The sequence below is a fragment of the Mastigoproctus giganteus genome, chromosome 5, assembly GCF_048544385.1.
Source record: "Mastigoproctus giganteus isolate SK-2022 chromosome 5, ASM4854438v1, whole genome shotgun sequence".
Classification (NCBI taxonomy): domain Eukaryota; kingdom Metazoa; phylum Arthropoda; class Arachnida; order Uropygi; family Thelyphonidae; genus Mastigoproctus; species Mastigoproctus giganteus.
In genome coordinates, this window is record NC_143579.1 from 40,516,367 (window position 1) to 40,538,065 (window position 21,699).

The 21,699-nt window shown below is 36.5% G+C and overlaps 1 protein-coding gene across 1 annotated transcript in view; it reads left to right on the forward strand.

Annotated features, from left to right (window-relative positions):
• The window catches only part of LOC150085320 (zinc finger protein castor homolog 1-like), a 458,876-nt gene that overhangs the window by 421,050 nt on the left and 16,127 nt on the right, over positions 1–21,699 (forward strand). Inside the window, exons 17-18 of the mRNA XM_090373996.1 lie at positions 8,460–8,645; positions 13,604–13,963. Coding sequence (XP_090230122.1) covers positions 8,460–8,645; positions 13,604–13,963 — 546 coding nt within the window. The remainder of the gene's footprint in view (positions 1–8,459; positions 8,646–13,603; positions 13,964–21,699) is intronic.

The following is a 21,699-nucleotide window of genomic DNA, read 5'->3' on the forward strand; positions in this document are numbered from 1 at the left end:
TTGCAGCTCCCATTAAACAAACTGTAGCCAGTACTGTGGTACTGGTTACAGTTTTTTTATTTTTCCTTCAAATAACAAAATATTTAGTAGAAGCTTCTCATTCAAATGGCCTGCTTAGTCCTGAATTCAACCAATGTAACATTTGGTTATGGGGTATCTGAAGAATATTGTTTATTGTGATCTGGGGTAGAAAATGGAAATTTTACAATATTTAATACTAATAAAATTTTATTAACAACATTAATAAAATATCTTATTTTTAATAATCAAGTGTGTATATGAAAAACTGGAATAGTATCCTGGTGTGCCCCAGTCCATTCTGATCAATGATCATTATATTCTTAAATACACTTGCAGATCTAAAGGTCAGCATTTCCCATCACAGTGGGGAGATATCAGTTCAGACATGCTGAACTTAATTATTCATCTTGTTGACAGTAGGTTTCAAATTATTGCTGATTAACAGTGATATTGCATTGAACAACATAACCTCAGCAGATATTCTTTTTTTTTTTCTATTTAACAAATCATATTCCACCTGATATCTGGTGGAATATGATTCATAAATAAATATAAAAATAAATGCTATCTGGAGCTGCATAAAAAAAAATATATATATATATATATTTTTTTTTTTTATTTGTTTAATTTCTGAAATCACTTTTGCATAGTCCATGATGTGCTACACAACAAATATTGCCTATACAGTTCTTCTCCACACTTGAATAAGTCAAACTTTGAATAGTTTAAATTTAATTTAGATCACAGTGCACATAAAAATTAGAGTACACCCACATGTGTATGTTGTATTTTATTTCTACATATATATACAGTGCATATATGTTAAACATGAAATTACAGACAATTTTGATTGTCAGTAATTTGACAATCAAAATACTGAAAATCAATATGCCAAATAAGTTCCAAATAAAGTCCAGCATTCAAAATACTGATAGGTCAAAAGGCTAGCATTCAAATTACTGAAAAACAGTATTTCAAAATGCTGAAAGGATTAACATGCAAAATTTTAAAAATTTTGCATGTTAATCCTTTCAGATTCAAAACACCAGCCTTTCAAAATGTAAACTGCTCAAAATGTCAAAAGCTTATAGCAAGTTATAGTCTGAATCACTTACATGGTTCTTAGATAAGATGTATCTGTTATTAAGAATTTTTACAAGTTTCATGAGTTATAACAAGTTTATCTGAAGACAGGAACACCAAATAAATCAGAGTCTGAATTGCTGACTATTGACCAAAAAACACAGAAACGTGTGCCACTCTTCATATGGCTGTTCTGGACCTTATGACTAATAATAATAATAATAATATCTGCTCATTTAGTGTTTCTGTTTTGCATAAATCTTAAAGAGGACCTTAATTAGGTCCAAAACAGCTTATGGAGAGTGTTCGGTATGTTTCTGTCTTTGGATCTGGTTTTTTTTTTTTTTTTTTTTTTTGCAGGTCTTGATACATACCCTTCATTCCAATGTATATTTAGTTGGATATAAAGTTTTTGAGGCAACAGCACTATATGCATTTTCACCTTGGTCTTTGAGTTATAATGAGGAAATAAATCCAAATCAAACAAATTTAGTAAAATCAAAAAATTTTTGCTCTTTTTTTTTCTCTCTCCTTTTCTAATATTTTTTTTTGTTTTTTTATTTATAGGAGGATTTTAAAATTCTTAAAATTGAATCCTATTCTGAAAATAATTAAACAAGTTACATATATAAACACTTGAAAAATGTGACAAAAAATACGACAAAAACTGTCCTCGAAAAATGTAAGAAAAACCAAGTATAAGAGATCCTAAGAAAACAACAAATGGCAAGCTTATCACTGGCATTATTACAGCCCCTCCCCAACATGCTTGAGACCATCATTGCAAAATCCCTCAGCCTGAAAAAGATAGAGTGGTCCCCTTTCAGTGACAATATAATTGACTTCAATTCATATACATGTTCATCCCAAACTGGATATCCAACAACTCAATGTTGATCTTCTATGATTGTCAGAGCCGAGTATCATAGCGATGTCTGGGTTCAACATAAACTAGCAACTCATTTCTAATCATCTAGCTTTTCTTCTCATTTTAAATCACTGTACAGATTCACCTCCCCACCCTCAGTGCTTCAACATACTGCCTCACAAAGAAATTTACTCTCTTACAAAGAAATCTTAAGAGTTTTAAAAAATTATTTAATGCCTTGAAGAGGCAATTATGATTATCATACACAGAAAATTATTGTGCTCTTATTATATTTATATGGTACAATAATTTTCTGTATTATATGTCAATATAATAAAAGAATTAATGTGTGATGTGTCAATATAATTAAGACATTCAAGCATGTTCTTCTGTGGATCTTATGTTATAGACAGACATATAATAAAGATAATATTCAATTGGTTATACATTTGTCTTCATCATGATTCCCAACCATAGTGTGCCTTTCTACAAAAGATGATAGTGGAGTCTCTTTTCCTTTTGGGACCTCCTTTGACCATAGGATAATATGTCACTGGATTTATCCACAAGTTGAGAAAAACAAACGATTGCTGTAGGCTAACTGGTTGGCAATTTAATTTGTTATAGAATGTCGGCCCATAAAAATACTGATGGATCATTCTGACATCATCACAGTACTGTAATTTTCCATGAAAAATCAAGTGCAACCACAACTTACCATGCAATCAAGCAAAGAGCTAAACCAGTTTTTTAACCTCAAGAATGGAAAAATTAAATAGTACAAAATCCAAATGCATTCTACCAACTGTCTGCTTTTGCAGATTGTATATGATTAGAATGGAAACTGACTAAACAATGCACTCAGGTCTTCAACATAAAATTTAACTTGATGTATCATAATAGCCAATCAGATTATATGTCTTATTAGTTGAGTGACAGATGGGTGTAACAGACAATAAACTGATTGACAGGTGAGCATAACAGATCATAAAATCACATATTACATGACTGATTGACAGGGTGATTCAGAGCAATAAGACATAGAAGCAAAGAATACTGTGGTATTTTTCATAGACGCTTTCTTAACCTCTGTCCAAGTTTTACTCATTTCTGTTTTCATATAATTCAACCCCTTTATTCTCTTAATTCTTTACTCTCTTAAGTCATTTATTCCAAAAACTAAAATAATAAATTTTGCAACATTTATTATTTTATTAAATTTAAATGTAAAACTACTTTCAATTAGCATTACATTTTAATTGCCAATTATTACCAATAAAATACAAATGTTTCTATCACCAAAATACGAAGCCTTTGTTAATGTGGAGAATGAAATGGTTGATCCAAAGACATCTGCTTGGTGCATGGGGTTATTTGTTTGCAATATCACATGACTAATAACATTCGATCTCTGCATTATTAGAATTGTTAAAAGCAATGACAGCTTTTGATCTAGTATGGATTGAGGAAGGCTCTATTGCTGTTGATTTTGTCTATTACTAATTAAAATCAGCCAGACAAAATTGACAAAAACTCCTCTATTTCTGTTGATAGTATTAAACTATAATAATCATTGTCTTATATTACAATCTTATTTAAACTCCCTAGTATTTGTCAAAACCAAGAATTCCTGCCCTTTAGAAAAAAAGACAGAAATTCTTTAAAGCTATAGCTGATAAGTAGTACTATGAAAGCTGTTTCTCATTTCATGATACTTTCATGAAAAGCTGTTTCTCATTTTAATATTGCTGGGACATATGGACTTAGAAGTGACCTACACTTTGTGTAAGTCACTCCTAAGCTGTGATGAGATCTGAATTTTGATCTCCCTATCTCTAATGGACTATGCAGCATAGCTCACAGTATAAAAAGCTGAACAGCTTCATACACTAGAGCAGTGGTAATTTGCATCTGTCATGAAAGTCAAAGTCTTTAAGTAGCAGTTATGAGACGTAGTAAAGATATCATGGAGTTTCAAAGGGACATGATGGGCAGGAGCTTGTGTGTCGGGTGCTTCCATATCATAAATGGCACATCTTGTCGGTTACTCACAGCCCACTGTGGTTAAGGTGTACAAAGAATGGTGTTAAACAGGTCAAACCACCTCCCATTGACAGAATTGTAAAGGATTACGCAAGGTGGATGTTCATGGTGAGCAAATGGTGCAGCACATTTTACGGGCTCAATGGGAGATCACTGATTGTCGATTTGATCACTTGGTTTGACACTGAAGGACTGGAAACAAGTGTGCTGTTAGATGAGTCCAAATATGTGGTGGAACATGCCAATGGCACATGCTCAGACATATGGGCTCCACAGCAGACGACCCAAGAGACACCCTCTCTTCACTGCTGACCATGATCAATGGCAAATACTTGGTGTCAACAACACGCTAGTTTGACATTTAAAGACTGGAAACAAGTGTGCTGTTAGATGAGTCCAAATACCTGGTGCAACATGTCAATGGATGCCTTTGTGCATAGTGCAAGCAACAAAAGTCCATGGACCTATTGTTCATGGTGCTCACTATCCAGGTGGTGGTGGGTGCTTAATGTGGGGTATGTTTAGCTGGCAATAACTGGGACCCCTGGTGCATATGGATGAACATTTCACTGGTGGGGTCTACCGGCAGCTTTGGGCAGACCATGTGCACCCCTGCCATGTTGCATTTTTTCCCAGACAGACACAGGATCTTGCAAGATGATAATGTGCCCTGTCATTGGGCCCACATTGTACATGAGTGGTTTGAGGAACACAGTGAAGATATCATCCATCTTGATTGGTCTCCAAATTCACCTGACCTCAATCCAATTTAACACACATGGGATGCTTTGGAATGGGAAGTGAGGCATATGGACATGCAACCGTCATCCATTCTGACACTGTGAAAAGCCTTACAGGCAGCATGGCTGCAGATCCCTTCAGACATCTGGTGGATCAATGCCTGGGCAAGTAGTGACTTTTATCTATGCAAACAGTGGCTCAACAAGGTAATATGTAGATAGTCACAATTCAGTGATCACTGAGTGTATGTCAGCACTACACAAATAAGACACAATGCTGAATGGCAAAGTTCTTAAAATTACATATATGTAATTATGATAAAATAAACATAACTGAAAAGATTGGGTTGATCTGAATTCTCATTATTAAGAATGGGAGAGAGAGAGTATTGACTGTAAAGCTGGAACTGAACTTAGTTCAGAACCAGTAGAAATATACTCAGAAAGATGAATAAATTAATGGAAGGAGAATAAAGCATACATAAATGGCATTTAGACTAAGACAGAATCTTATACCGTCTTATACAGAATCTTGCCTCTGTGTTCATCAGTAGGTAAGAAATTAAAAAAAAATAATAAAAAACAAGACTGGCACAACAAAGACAAACTCATAAAACTGAGAAGTTACAAAAGTTTTTAATAAATTCTACATTAGCATATCTGACTAACAGAACACTATTGCCTATAAATACACCAATGGCCATAGTTTATAGACCAGTAAATGCTTGTCATCATGGCTTGCATTTAGCTGCAAAAACATTTCTGGCTTCAGAATAAGCAGGGGAGACCCATGGAAAGCAGACTGATTTTTGGGGATGGGAATGAGCTCCTCTGAATTTTAATACAAATAGTCAGCACTGATTATTTTTTGCTTTATGACATTTATTTTTGTCATCAGGGTATTCTATACTACATACACATAATTTAGAACATTGCAGGATTATGACTTATCTATTCTTTTTCAGAGGAGGGCAACCAGCTTGGGAAATGTACACTTTATTGTGCTAAATTGGAATTTTTACTATACAGTTTTGGATGAACAATGTTTTTAAGGTTGCAATAGCCAGAACAGAATATGATTTTTTATCTGATATTAGTCCTCCTTAATGGTATAGTAGCTTTTTTTGCTTTTCACTGTCTGTTTCCGATTTGAGTTCAAATCCTGCCAACAGCTGGAAGAGTTTAGAAGGCATTTTTCACTTGAGCACGGGGCTATAGTTATTAACAAAAAGGCCACTGATACAGTGGGCCATAGTTATCCAGTCTTTTGGTGATGTAGTGCCTTCCCCATTTCATGAGGTATTTTGGTCCTGAATACACATTTCTATAAATATGACACACTCACACATGTATGTCTGCACACTCAAACACAGTCTTATATTTATCCTGTATTGGAACATATGTCACTCTCAGTGATGAGATTAATAAACAAAGAAATAAATTCTGCTTCTGTTCTTTCACTGATACTTTTTTTTTTTTTTTTTTTATAGAAAAGGGTTATGTGTTTAGGAGAATCTATTTTAAGAGGTCCAAGTGGTATTTCCACTTGGACCTCTTAAAGTGCCCCAAATGATCTGTGTCAGATTAGCTGATTCCTCTCCAAAATCCATCTCGGATTAGGAGTGGTCAGTCTGGCAATCTTCTGAAACCTGGGAAGGGTTTTAAAAAAATCTTGAATATACTATTCTGGCAATATTCAAATATGATAATGATGCTTTGCAAACAGTATAAACATGCCTCATTTCTTTTAAAGCAAAATTAACCATGTCACATGATATCAAGAATGTAAAATTTATGCAATACAATGATAACATTGCATAGGCCTCTCTCTATACAGAGCTATGAAGAATAGCTGTGGCTGAGCATGTATGGAATCAGAGATAATGCCAATTCTATGAGTAATGCATTACTCAAATAAACTCACATTTAGATTTGATGAATGTTAGAAACAGCATATTTAAACTTTTAAAACCTTTTAGGCTACAAAAGATTAGTATTAGTAATGGAAAATTATGCAAGGAAGCAAGCTAGCGTCAGCCAAAAAAAAAAAAAACCTCTTCCCATGTCACCTGTCCATCTGCTTTCATAATTTATCTAGTTCTTCCATAAATTTATTCAAATTACCCACTTCCATAACACCAGATTGAAATTTGTTCCAACAATCAACTACCCTCTAGCTGAAAGCAAATTTCCACACATCTAGCCTGCAACCATCATTCCTCTATTTAAATTTGTCCCCTTATGTGTGTTGTCTGAGTAAGAATAATGATGCCATCAACATTTAGCTTACTCAATCTGCTCAAAACTTTAAACAGCTCAATCAGATCTTGCAGGTACATAGTTTCCATATGATACAGTTTCAAAAATGAAGTTTTTCTTGGTATGAGTACCCTTTTTCTCCCCTCTAATCTTGTTGCTGTTCTTTGCACCCACTCCAACAAATCACATCCTAAAATGAGGCTTCCAAAAGCAGTACTTACTCTCTCTCTCTCTCTCTCTCTCTCTCTCTCTCTCTCTCTCTCTCTCTCTCTCTCTCTCTCTCTCTCAGGAATCAAAGTGACACTGCCACTTAATCTGGCAAAAGCCAAGCATACATAAGTAAGGCTGCAGTCAACAGTAAATTAGATGCATGCATAAGAAGATAAATCAGAGGTTTCTGAAAGCTCCTTTGTCATTACAATTTTATAATGCTTAGTTGATGTTACATCTGAGTCTTGAATTATTTTTTTGTTATTTTGTTGTACTGAAATTGTAACCTTCTCCTTTGGTAAGAATACCAAGAGAATAAATCATATTTCATATTATTTTATGAATAAATAAATTTCCATTTATTCTCAAGATGGCTGGGGGGGGAGAATTTACATATTCATAGTAACTGCATAGGTACTGAATTTAGGGCATACAGATTTTCTAGTGCCATAGTTCACAATGGACTGTGCATTCATGCCAGCAACAAGAAGCCTAAACCCTCAAACTCCTTATTTGTGGCTGTGCACAGAAACCACAGGACCATAGTCTGTTTATTAATATGGAAAAGAAATTGTCATGTCAAGAAGACTGTTGTTCCAAACTGTAAGAATATGGTCAGCATAGCATACCAAAGTTTAGATCTGTTGGTTAGAGCAATCATAAACTGTGATTCAAAACATAACATGATGATCCCAGCAAGAAAATAGTTAAGGGTGCTGAGATGTTCTTTCTTGTATGGAAGGCCTATCCTATGAAGTTGAACTGGCCAGAAGAAAGATGAACAAGATCACAATATTTTGCTCAGAAAAATGGATTGTTGTTGCCAATAAATATTCCCCTTGTGTCCTGGTCAACAGTAAATTGGCCAGGACATATTTATTCCAGTAGAAGAAACAACAGTTATTTAAAGATAATCAGTATATCCAGAAATTCTTTTTAATACATGCAAAATTCAACTTTTAAGTTATTTTATTTAGTTTCAGTATGTTCTAATTTGTTTATGTTCATTAAGGTCTTAGTTCTAAGTTTTTCACCAAACAGGTTCTGTTAGAGCTGCATTTTTGAACTCAACTATGCAGATTTATTTTGTTTGAATCTCTTTAAAACAAGTGAAATGAATTTTTCTTGTGAACATACCCCGGGAATCTATCTTGTTTTCTGTTTTAATATCTCATTTCATGGATTCTTTTCCTACAAGAAAGTTAAAGTTCTTAATTTTTTAACTCTGATTTCAGGAGGGTTGTAGAGAAATTATTGGCAACAGCGACAATCCTTTCAGGAGATTAGATCATTATAAAATTCATGAATATTCTCGGAAACTCAGCTTTACCCAGGAATTAGCCACAATTTCTTTAGCCACTTCAGTGGATGGTATTTTCAAGAGAAAAAGAGGGCGACCACCAAAAAACAGAGTGATTGAGGTAAGATTTATTATCAACAAGAGTAATGCATTAGATTTAAATTTTTAGGAGGAGAAAAAGCTTTTACTCTTTTCACACACACAGTCTGAAGAAAACTCTCTCCAGATATTATAACCTACTCACTATTTTTTGAATATAAGACAGAACGTAAATGGGATATATACAAAAAGAGCCAATGGCTTAATGTGTAAATATTTAATAAAATAAGTTAATTTATATACAATAAAACTTACATTACTGAAATGTCTGTAACATTTTTTTCTTTATTTGAATAACATATTTCTCCAGGCCAATATCTGGAAATATTGGCCTGGAGAAAATCCCCCCTCCATGCAATCCTTAATCATTAACTAGAATCATTCAGTTTTCTCCTATAATTGACCATTATTTCCTTTTCTCACTAATGCATCATTACATATGGTCATATGACACAATTGATCAGATACCATGCCGATCACCCCAAATCAAAGCCACTAAACTTCTGGCATATATGCTCTCTCATGGTGCAAAATTTTGTGACAAATGATGTTGTCACTGGCCAATCTTCACCTTCCTTCCAAATCTCTAGTGTACTGGAACTGGAAATTTTTATATCTTTAAAAAACTTCATCACCAAGTAAAAAAAAGCCTTGCCTATGTATAACTTATCAATGCAATATGGCACTGTGCACAAAAGAAGACTAAATATAGAAAAAGAATTCTGGATAAATTTAACAATTAAAATGAGCAGGAAAGAAGTGATTTAAAATTGATTAAAGATTATAATCTATGTGACATATTAATATAACAAAAACTCTCTCTCTCTGATAAGACTTTTGTCTTTCCAACTGAAAAGTGCTATGATGGCAAAATAAGTACACATACTTGAAATTATCCTTTTATAAATAGTATACTACTTCTTGACATCCAGAATATTCCATAGTCATTCTCATTTTCCTATAAATAAATATAATAAATTATTTGGATTCATATATGTTGACTAATTTTTATGTTTGAGAAAAGAAAACACACTGAATGTACATGCTTCTAAAGTTTTTGAATATAGCTTATCATTGTCTCAACAAACATTTCCTAAATGGCTATCCACTTTCTGGCTCTTATTCTGATTTTATTCTGATTCTTATTTAGATTTCAGAATGAAAAGAACTTAGATTATTTCTTTTACTGCATATTAATCCATAAGTCAAACTTTATCTCACAGTTTGTCACCTTTGTTAACTTATATTACTTTCATTATGTTCTCTAGTCTTGAACAGTATTTCCTGGTTATGGAACTGCTGCAGCAAACATTCAGATATTTTGCTGATGGATTTATTTCTTGTTTGGGCATGAATCAGTGCCTTTCAGTTATCCCAGTATGGAGAATTAAATGAAACACCTCATGAACAACACTTTGTATTCTAAACTAGTAGCTCAAATTGTTCTGGATTCTCATGCATTCTGGATATTACAGTTTTAGTATTAATATTTGAATATTAGAACAGTGCAAGGAAGGAAACACAGCTTACTGAGCATCTGTCATAAAAAAAAGTATTTTCTCTCTCTATTTTTGTATTTTATTTACTTCTAAGACTTATGAACAAAGGAAACACCAAATTACGTTACAAGTACAGAAAATAACTGCTGTCTGAAATTTTTTTTAAGGCTTGGTAAGGTGTGATTCTGCTCTTATGTACCAAGCCAAGCTGAAAATAAAATATAATAAACTGAAATAAAATAAAATAAGGAAAATAAAAAAAACAAAGCAACACTCATCTTTGGCAGTGTGAATACATGCCCCCTTGCCCAAAGAGATGAATACCCATGCCCTCCAAAGAATGAGCACCAGATTTTATAAATGAATAATAAAATAGGAAGAACTGAGAACTCACAAGCACTATCTCTTCACAGGGACATCAGTGCTTGTGAACTCCAAAAAAAAGGATCTTATTTCAGTCATTTTCCAAAATCCAGCAAAAAGCCAATGAATATCCCTATGTGATCCAGATAACAGATGGCAAACAGAATGCAAACTTAAGAAATAAAATATATCATAGCCACCACTCCCTGTAGGTTAAATAAACAAACGTAACCAACTAAAATGCAAATTTAAACATCAACACAGTCAATCAACAAGCATTAATTGTGCCAAGAATCATGCATTTTCACTTTTGGAGGTGAGTGTTGCTTTGTTTTACTTTGTTTTTTATCTTCATTATTTTATTTCAGTTTATTTTTAGGTTGGCTTGGTACATAGGTGCAGAATCACACCTTACAAAATTCCTGATGCCTTAGAAAGACAGCAGGAATTTTCTGTATTTGTAACATGGTTTAGGGCTTTATTTGTTCATAAGCCTTAGTAATATCACCATATTTTCCTGTGGTAAAATATACAATTATTTTTCCAAATATTTATCAAATTCCTCTCTAAATCTACATGAGTTCTCTGAATCCAAAAGGATTGGCAACTTGGGTCCAGTAGCCAATTGCTCTTTGATTAAAGGCACATTTTCTTTTATCCAATCTAAACATTATCTTTCCATAATTTGAATATTGTCCCCGTGTTTTTGTCATCCTTAACATGTTGATCACTTTGACAAGCAGCCATCAATATGATCCAAAACTAGTTTGAAATTTTGTCACACCTGTCTTTACTGTATGTATTATACTCTCCGATTCAAATTCTGCATACAGTATAACAGAATGGTGCATTTTTCTGATATTCATCAAATATTTACTTCCTCTGTGTCTCTTCATCTCCATTCTGTTCAACTTTTTTGCAAGTTTAGGAATGGTCCTTCTTGAGAGCTGTCTTTTTTGCACTCCATTTTAGAGCTTGCCTTTCTCCAAAAGAGTTTAAGTGACTGTTTATTTTAAAGGATTCCATTACTGGTTTCGATTATTTACTGGCCATTCTTGTAAGCAGTAATTACTTGTACCTCTGCTGAATTAATAATTTAGCTTTTCATTTTATTTTTACCTTACCTTTCCAACCTTAAATACATGCTCATATTGGGTTGAAGGTTGAGAAGATAGAAGACAATTCTAGGCATCAGACTTGAATTTCTGTAGATTGTAATTTTAATGAAATACAAGTAAAGGAAGGTTATACCACAGAACAGAAGTAGAAGACATAAATGAGGAAGAGAAAAAGTTAGTTCTCTGAGTTAGGAGTTGGGACAGTGAATGGATGTTGACTGGTTGAGGCATGTATTCAGACTGGTTTGGAAGAGAGCAGTGGAATCATAGATGCTAATTCAGAAGAACAGTGCCCATGGAAGCATCTAGAGAAAAGGCATGCAGTGGAAACAATGTCTGTGAGGTTAGAGACTTTGTATGAGACAGGTCATTAATTAACCTGACTCCCTCTTGAATAAAGTTAAGAAGCTTGAGAAGGTTTTGTGAGCACCACCTCAGATCTGGGAACAATATTCCATGGTAGGGTGGATTTGGCATTTCTATAGAGTTAGTACTCTATTTAGAAGAAAAGTAATGAAAAGAGTGAAGAAGCAAAATTTATGATGTGCTTATATCAAAAGAGATTAGAAGTAAAGGTAATCCCCAAAAGAGATATGTGATCTCCATCTATATCATATTACCTAGTTTTTTTAACAAGGTATGAGTAAATCAATGTTAACAAATTTAACATTGATTTACTCATTTTCAGAAATTAAGTTCAGTTTAGAAGGGAAAACCTTTATTACATTTACACTGACCCACAGTTTAAGGTGTGATAATTTGCAACTTTTAGAAATTCCCATACTCAGAACTCCAACTGTTTGAAACTGGAATCCAGAAAACATATAATACAGATCTGTTTTTCAGTCATAAATGGGATATTTCTTACAAATTAATAAAAAGAATAAATAATTATTGCATGTCACATGATAGAAACTTGTCTCTTATCCAAATGGTAATCAAGCCTTCTAATCTCTTGATGAAGCCACTGGTTATAATTTTTATTCACTTCCACATATTTCCACTTATATTACATCCTGATGGTTCTATTCCATCTTCATCTAAAGATAAAGTTAAACTTATTTAGCATTTCACTTTTCATATAACTTATGCATTGATGATCATGGTAAATCTCCTCCAACCATATGACGACACATCTTACTAAATATCTTCCTTAGCTTTCTGACAGAAAGAGGTTAGATGATTCTGAAAAATATAAATCCCAAGAAGTTTCCAGGTCCTTCTGCCTTATCAATGGAAGACAGAGAGTAATACAACCATTCATTCCAAGCCAGACAGACCCCCATTAATGATCACCAAAGCATATAAAAAGTTGAAACAAATAGTGAGAGGAAATCACAAAGGCATTCTTAATGAACTGACTAGAGAGGCTGTTGACAGAACTGGGATTAGCATAGGGCCAACAACCAGAGGTAGTCCCAAGTAAGGTCTAAAAGGGTTATAGTCCTCCTTTATGATAAAAATAATGGAGTGCTTTTACTGCTATATGAATATTAAAGCTTAATTGTTATCCAGGGAACTTGAATGGCCTAAGAGAATATTTAGCCCCCTCTTCTAAGAAATTCTGGGACTACCCCCTGTTAACAACTATTAGAAAAATACTTTAAAGAATGAGTTACCATACGGGAGTAAGATTCCAGTCTCCATACCAAAACTTGTAAAATGTGTTTCACAGATGGTTAGTGATGTCAGTAAAATCTATTGTAGGGGAAGAGAGTTCCATACTCAATATTAAAAATTTATCTTTACTAACCAAATATTTTTTCATTTTTCACTTACAGGATAGTGTATGCTTCTCTACCAATATACCACTTAACATCTAAAATTCTTTTCAGGAAAAAAAATTAGCTTTATGGCAAGATAATCTAAATATTATTCAATGATAAACTAAAAACAAAAATATAAATGTCTAGTCTGGAAGTTTTTATTAGACAAATATCTATGTTAAAGTTTACAAATAAGTTCTAATAAAAATGTTCCTTTTCTTTTCTTTTTTCCAGTTTTCTCTACCATCTACTCCCTCTCACCTTCCACAAGCTATCTATACTAGCTTTAAACTTCCCAAGCCAGGGACCGTACCTCAGCCACTTCCTTCATTTACAACAGCAAGCACCATCAGTTCCCCTTCTATAGGATCGACTCAGCCAATTATTACCAAAAATTCCTTATCACTGTTAGTTCCACCAATCTCACCAGTCGCTATGGTTGCTCCAACTTCAACACCAGTTATGCCCCTTGATGGCATGGGAGGTAGTGTAGCCTTACCACTTGTCACCATGGCAACTATTGGAGTTGAACCAAAAGAAACTGAATCATCTGATTTAGCCCATCCATCCACCCAAGTGACTCCAAAGCTTGAGGTATCTGAAATATTTTTGATAATTATCAATTTAATAAATCATTCTTACGAACTGAAGGAACATCTTAGCAAAAAAAAAATTAAAGTTATTTAAAAGTTTCATACAATCTGACTACAGTATCTTTTGCAATTATATATCAATAATTCCCCTGATGGATTGGGAATAATAATAAAGAAAACCATTCTGAACATGAGTCTGAAAATACCTTCTTACTGATTGAAAAGCTTCTTGAAAATTTGCTACTCAAATAAGAAATAATCCCATCTTCCATTTATTTATTTATTACACTTCTTTACCATTCACAAAAATTTTTGTCGAAGGAGAAGAAAGTTGAAATGCTCAGTTTTAGTCCAGATATGTGCCTTGCATCGAAAATATAATGGTTCTCACAGACTGCAGCTGTTGGGCAAAGCACACTTCAGCAGCAGCATTCTGAATATGTTGAAATAAATCTCATCCTGAGTTGAGCCTTCAATTCTGTACATCTATTGTGTTAAGTGTACCCCACAAATAAAATTCTAATGGATTTAGTTTGAAAAGTTGAGAAGCCACATAACCAGTCCCTTAAAATCATGAGGAAAATTTTCACTTGGCAAACCTTTGATAGCTTTGATTTGATTTGATTTTTGGTTTATTGGCGCAAAAACAACTATGGTTATACTGCGCCAGGAAACGATTAAAATAACAATAAAGATAAATTCTGGTAACCTTTAAAAAGGTTACCTGGTCAAATTGCTATTTTTATATATATATAAATATATATAAGGCAGTATAACTTTAAAAATAAATGATCCAATTTATATATGTGTGTATATATTAATAGCTTGTAAAAACTTCAAAACTGCTGACACGTGGTCGTTGTCTGATAAAATCTGACTGAGTGTATAAGGCTCAGTCGGATGAGTAAAAGCGGTAAAATATATATTGCAAACATGGGTAAAATTAACACAATCTATTAAAATATGCTTTAAAGTTAAAACGGTGTCGCAAGACTCGCACATTAGCATTAGCATTAGTAGAGGCATTTGATGCAAGAAAGCAAGCTTATGCAGCATCAGCCAAAAAAAAAAAAAAAAAAAAACCCACTTCCACTTTACCCCTCTGTTCGTTCAAAATACCTGTCCAGCTGAGCCTTAAACTTATTTAGGCTATCAACCTCCACCACAAGGGATGGGAGTCTGTTCCACCAACCAACCACCCGCTGGCTAAAGGCAAATTTCCGCACGTCTATCCTACATCTGTCTTTCCTCAATTTGAATTTATGCCCTCTCAGGTGATTTTTCTGAGCTAGAGGAAGAATCCCATCAGCATTGAGCATGCTTAAACCATTCAAGGCTTTATACACCTCTATCAGATCACCTCGCTGGTGCCTATTCTCCAGACACTGTAATTTGCAAAACTTAAGCCTTTCTTCGTAAGAGCACCCCTTTGTTCCATTCACTAATCTTGTTGCCCTTCTCTGTACTCATTCCAGCAGCTCTACATCCTTCTTGAAATGAGGCCTCCAGACCTGTATACAGTACTCTAGGTGTGGCCTGACCATTGCCTTATACAATGGAATAATCACCTCCTTATCCCTGCTGGAAAAATTCCTGTATATCATTGACAATACTCCATGAGCTACTCTTGCAGCCCGTCTGCACTGCTCAGAGAACTTCATATCTGCCTGCACAACCACCCCCAAGTCCCTTTCATTCTCTACCACTGTCAGTGTAGTACCACAGAGTTGATACGTTGCTCTGGGGTTGCTGTTTCCCATGTGTAGTACTTTACATTTGTCAATGTTAAACTTCATTTGCCACCTCTCAGCCCATCTGCTCAACCTTTCCAGATCCTGTTGCAGCAGCATAGTGTCAGTAGTGCCCTTGACAACCCTGCCAACCTTTGTATCATCTGCAAACTTGGACATTAAGCTTGATATACCATCATCAATATCATTTATAAATACAGAAAACAATAATGGACCCAACACTGAGCCCTGAGGGACTCCACTAATAACATTAGTCCACGATGAGCAGTGTCCATTAATTACCACTCTCTGTCTTCTCCCCCTCAACCAACCCTTTATCCATAGCAGCAATTTGCCTCCAATGTCACACTGCTCCAATTTGTGTAGCAGTCTTCCATGTGCAACAGTATCAAAAGCCTTTCTAAGATCCAAGTATATAATATCAAAGTTATTCCCTGCATCCAGTTCTTTTGTGACTGCATCATAGTATCCAATCAAGTTGGTCAGGCAAGACTTCCCCTTAACAAAACCATGCTGTGTCTGAGCTATAACTGAAGTCTTGTCTAAATGATCCTGCAGTGCTTCTTTAACCAGTGACTCCATTAATTTTCCTGGAACAGAAGTTAAGCTCACAGGTCAATAATTACTTGTGTCAGCCTTTGATCCTCCTTTGTGAATTGGGATCACATTTGCACATTTCCAGTCTATGGGTACCTCCTCTGAGTCCAAGGAAGCTCTCATAATTATGGCTAAGGGTTTGCTTACTTCCTTTGCTGCCTCCTTTAATATAACTGGATAGATCCCATCCATCCCGGGTGCCTTTCTTGTGTTTATCTTGAACAGTTTCTCCTCCACTTTACTCCCAGTTATTTCAAGATTCTCTAGCTTACTGCTAGAGTTGAATATACCTCTGGCATTCCCCTCGCTGAATAACTCCTCATGTGTGAATGTCGATGCAAAATATTCATTTAGTTTGTTAGCTACCTGAGCAGGATCATCAACAGTTGACCCATCAATATCAAGTGGACCAATCTGATTCATCCCCTTCCTTCTAGAGTTTACATAAGTAAAGAACTCTTTGCTGTTTTTCTTTGCTTCCCTTGCCAAGGATTTCTCGTAATCTGCCTTCGCCTGCCTAACCTCCTTTGTAACTTGGTTGCATATCAACTTGTATCTATCATAGGCTTCTGTGTCATGTGTTAATTTGTAAGTATCCCATGCATTTTTCTTCTCTGCCATATGCCTCATTAGTTCATCTGACATCCATTTTGGCCTAAACCTTGAACAATATTTCTTAGTTGGTATGTAAAGCCTAGTAGCTTCCAAGATAACTTCTTTGAATGCTTCCCATTTTGAATTTGCTGTTGGTAACATCATCAGTTGGTCCCACTGTATAGAATTTAAATACTGTCTCAGTCCATCGTAGTTGCCCTTACGGAAGCAATAACCCTTCCCTTTACAACTAATGGTAGTTACCTCTTTGATTAAATCCCACTTCAGCACACTGTGATCACTGCCACCTAGTGGTTCATTTATCTGCAGATTCTTAATGCATGAAGAATCACTGCTGATAATCAAATCAAGAGTATTACTCCCTCTAGTTGCCTCCCGAACATGCTGATGTAGAAAACAATCATCCAATAAATCCACAAAAGCCCTGCTAGTGTGTGAGTAACCAGCCCCCAAATTCCAGTCAATATCTGGGAAATTAAAATCTCCCATTATAAGACTCTCTGATTTACTGGCCTGCTCTATTTCCCTGTATAGTTCCTTATTATACTCATCAGAGTCATTAGGCCTATAGCACACTACTACTCTCAATTTTGATCTCCCAATGCTTATGTCACACCAAACTGACTCAACACTGCACTGTCCAGCGATGTCGACTGGCTTCACTTCCTTGGTTTTTATGTGTTTCTTAACTAATAGCATAACCCCTTCCCCCTTCCTATCCTGTCTATCCTTTCTGTAGACGTTGTACTCCCCAAATTGCAGTTCTGCATCCCTTATATCTGTGTGACACCACGTCTCTGATATCCCAACAATATCTGCCTTTGATGTTTTGAGCAATACTTCAAATTCATCAAATTCAGCAATACTTCAAATTCATCATGTGATCCAAGGCTAGCTCTATAGCATACAGCTCTGCAGTGTATATGCTGCATTCAGGAGGAATCTGCTGAGATATTATAGATACATAGGAGGGTCATCCACCCTCAGCAGAAAAGAATGTGTCAAATGACTGTGTCCTATGCGGAGTCGAGCAAGAACAACTTCCATGCTCCGATTCCTGCGCAGACTAGACTGCCATGTTTCTATTACAGGCTTTATTTGATATAATTTATTTGTTCTCTGTCTGTGCCATAGTTCTTGCCATTGGGAATATATCTTGTTGCGAATTATTTGCCTGTAGTTTGTATAGGGGACTGACAAGCAACGATTATGAGTGGGTGTTGCTGATTTGGCTGCAGCGTCAGCCAAATCATTTCCCTTTATCCCAATGTGGCTAGGAATCCAGCAGAAGCGGATATCAAACTTGTATTCATGAAGAGAATGTATCTTCTGCTGAACCCGACAAAGAACTGGATGAGAATTGTGTCTCAGAGATAATAGAGCCTGTAATACACTCAAAGAGTCAGAATATATTATTGACCTTTGGAATTGACAAGTTCGAATGTGATCCAAGGCTAGCTCTATAGCATACAGCTCTGCAGTGTATATGCTGCATTCAGGAGGAATCTGCTGAGATATTATAGTGTCCGGAAAGACAGCAGCAGATCCTACGCACGATTCAGACTTTGAGCCGTCTGTGTAAACGGGCAGGAAGTCTGAGTGCTCGGCTTGGTGTGCAGAGTAGAGCTGCTGGTAGACAGATGATGAGGTCTCAGACTTTACCCATTTCTTAAGGGAAAAGTCGCACGGTGGGGGATGAGCATGCCAGGGTGGAGGAATTTCTTTTTGTGTTTGTGCAACCTTGTCTACCATGATGTTAAACTCTCTGAGTAGCTCTTGGATATGAATGCCAAAAGGTCAATTGGCAGTCTTACGGGTATTGTACAAGTTTTCCCAACGTGGCTCAAAAACGGATGTCCACGTAGGATGGTCTGGCAGGGATTTCAACTTTAAAGCATAGTTTAAAGACAACTGCTTACGTCGAAGGGATAATGATGGTTCGTTTGCTTTGACGTATAAGCTCTGGACAGGAGATGTGTGATATGCTCCAGTAGCGATACGGATGGTCTGATGATGGACAGGGTCAAGCCATCGAAGGGCACTGTCTCTGGCTGAGGAGTATACCCGGGCCCCGTAGTCTAATTTGGGTCGTACAAGTGCACGGTAAAGCCATAGTAGGGTGCATCGATCTGCTCCCCAACGCGTGGAGGAGAGAGAGCGGAGAATATTTAGTCCCCTCGTGCATTTTGTACGAAGTTGACGAATATGTTCGAGAAAGGTCAACTTTTTATCAAACACAAGTCCCAAGAATTTTGTGTCTGACACTACTGGAATAACATTTTGTCCGAGCCTTAATTCAGGTTCAGGATGAAGATTACGCTTGCGACAAAAGTGTACGCAAATGGTCTTCTCCGGCGAGCACCTGAAGCCATTAGCAAGTGCCCAGGAATTAAGGCGATCAATGGCTTTCTGCAGTTGTCTTTCAATAACCCTCATGTTGCATGACTGACAAAATATACTAAAGTCATCAACATAGAGGGCACAGTTTACAGTTGGAGGAAGTTGTTCTGTGATGGCAAAAAGCGTGACACTTAATACTGATCCTTGTGGTACTCCCTCCTCTTGGCTGAAGGAACGAGAGAGTGAGGATCCCACACGAACTTGGAAAGATCGATTGGCTAAAAAGTTTTTAATAAAAATGAGGAGTTGCCCCCTAAGGCCAAGGCTATGCAGATCTTTTAAGATGCCAAATCTCCAAGTTGTGTCATACTTTCTCCATGTCAAAGAACACCGACACCAAGTGTTCGCGTTTTAGGAAAGCATCCCGGATGGATGCTTCCAATCTAATAAGATGGTCCAAAGTGGACCGGTTCCTTTGGAAGCCGCACTGGATGTTGGAGAGAAGGTCATTTGATTCTAAGTACCATATTAAACGAGAATTAACCATTCACTCCAGGATTTTGCACAGACAGCTAGTCAGAGCAATAGGACGATAATTGGTGGTGACTTTTGGATCCTTTCCTGGCTTAGGAAAGGCAAGAACGATTGCCTTTCGCCAGGAGTCCGGAAACTGCCCTTCAATAAAGATTGTGTTATACAGAAGGAGCAGACAATCCATAGATTTTGGTGAAAGATGTTTAATCATTTCATAATGGATGCCATCTGGTCCAACAGCACTTGCTTTGGAAAGAGTGAGGGCTCTTTTCAGTTCCTGCATAGTGAATGCCCCATTGTAGGGATAGAGGCCCTTGGACTTAAAATTAAGTGCTTGTTTTTCCAATTTATGTTTCAGGATCAGGAACTCTGGGGAGTACGAGGGTGCTGCGGAGATGTTAGAGAATGTTTCCCCAAGAGCATTGGCTATTGCAGTTGGGTCTGCAATAGTGCATCCATTATAATCTAGGATTGAAGAAGGGTGGGATGTATATTTTCCCTTCATTTTCTGGATTTTATCTCAGACTACCTTAGAGTTAGTAGACTGGTTAATAGATGATGTAAAACGGATCCAAGATTCCTTTTGACTCTGACGACAGATGTAGCGTGCTTTGGCTCGTGCACGTTTGAAGGCTATAAGGTTGTTCGTGTTAGGATATCGGCGAAATATCCCCCACGCTTTGTTTTGAGCCTTTTTTGCTGTTGTGCATTGTAAATTCCACCAAGATTTGGGAAATGGTGGAAACCGGGCAGATGTTTTTGGGACAGCATTAGCATCTGCTTGGACAATGATTTCTGTGATGTACTTTACTGCATCATTGATAGGCTCCCGACTGACTGTACTGAGGTCAAAATTTGCCTGATGTTGGAAGGCATTCCAGTCACCCTGATCAAACTTCCACCGTGGTAACCTAAAAGGAAGACATTGTCTCCCACTGTGTAACAAGGTTATCACGGGGAAGTGATCACTTCCGTATGGATTCTCCTCCACTTCCCAAGTGAGTGAAGGGAGTAGAGAAGGGGAGCAGATAGAGAGCTCAATGGCAGAAAAAGTACAGGTAAGCATGTGGAAGAAGGTGTTTGTTCCAGTATTTAGAAGGGAAAGGTCATTGTCATTAAGCATACGCTCTATGATTCGTCCCCTTCCATTGATGTTAGCACTATCCCACAGGGTGTTATGTCCATTCATATCCCCGAGAAGTAAGTAAGGGGGAGGCAACTGCATTACAAGATCACCAAGGTCTTCCTGGGGGAGGTCAGTCCCAGGTGGCAAATAAAGAGAGCAAACTGTTAATATAAATCCCACCGAAAGGCGAATTGCAACAGCTTCCATGCTAGTTGTAATTAGCAAGGGCTGAACTGGGGTCTGATTGCCAACGAGGATAGCCACTCCTCCATGAGCAGAGCCATCCACAATTCTATCCTTTCGAAAAATTGTGATGTTGTGCATGGTGGGATCGTCATTTGCCTTTAGATATGTCTCCTGCAAGCAAACTGGTTCGTGCTTTTGCAGGAGGGCCTTGATGTCATCAATATTTCGCCGGAATCCACAACAATTCCATTGTAGGAATTTAGCCATTATTTTGGCTTGGTGGGTCCATCAGGTGGCTTCCGAGGTGTTGAGGGCTTACTTTTATCAGTCTTGGGTTTATGATCCTCTGGGGGTAGCCACACTTCAAAAGATCCGCCGTAACACGTTCATACTCCATTTTTCTATGTGTTACGGCCGAACATGTTACGGCGGATCTTTTGAAGTGTGGCTACCCCCGGAGGATCATAGAGAAATACATTAGTGGAGGGCAGAGTAGAAGTGAGTCCTTCACGCCAATAGCCACCGCATACATTCCATACTATCCGGGTTTATCCGAGCGTTTAGCTCGTATATTAAGGAATTACCAGA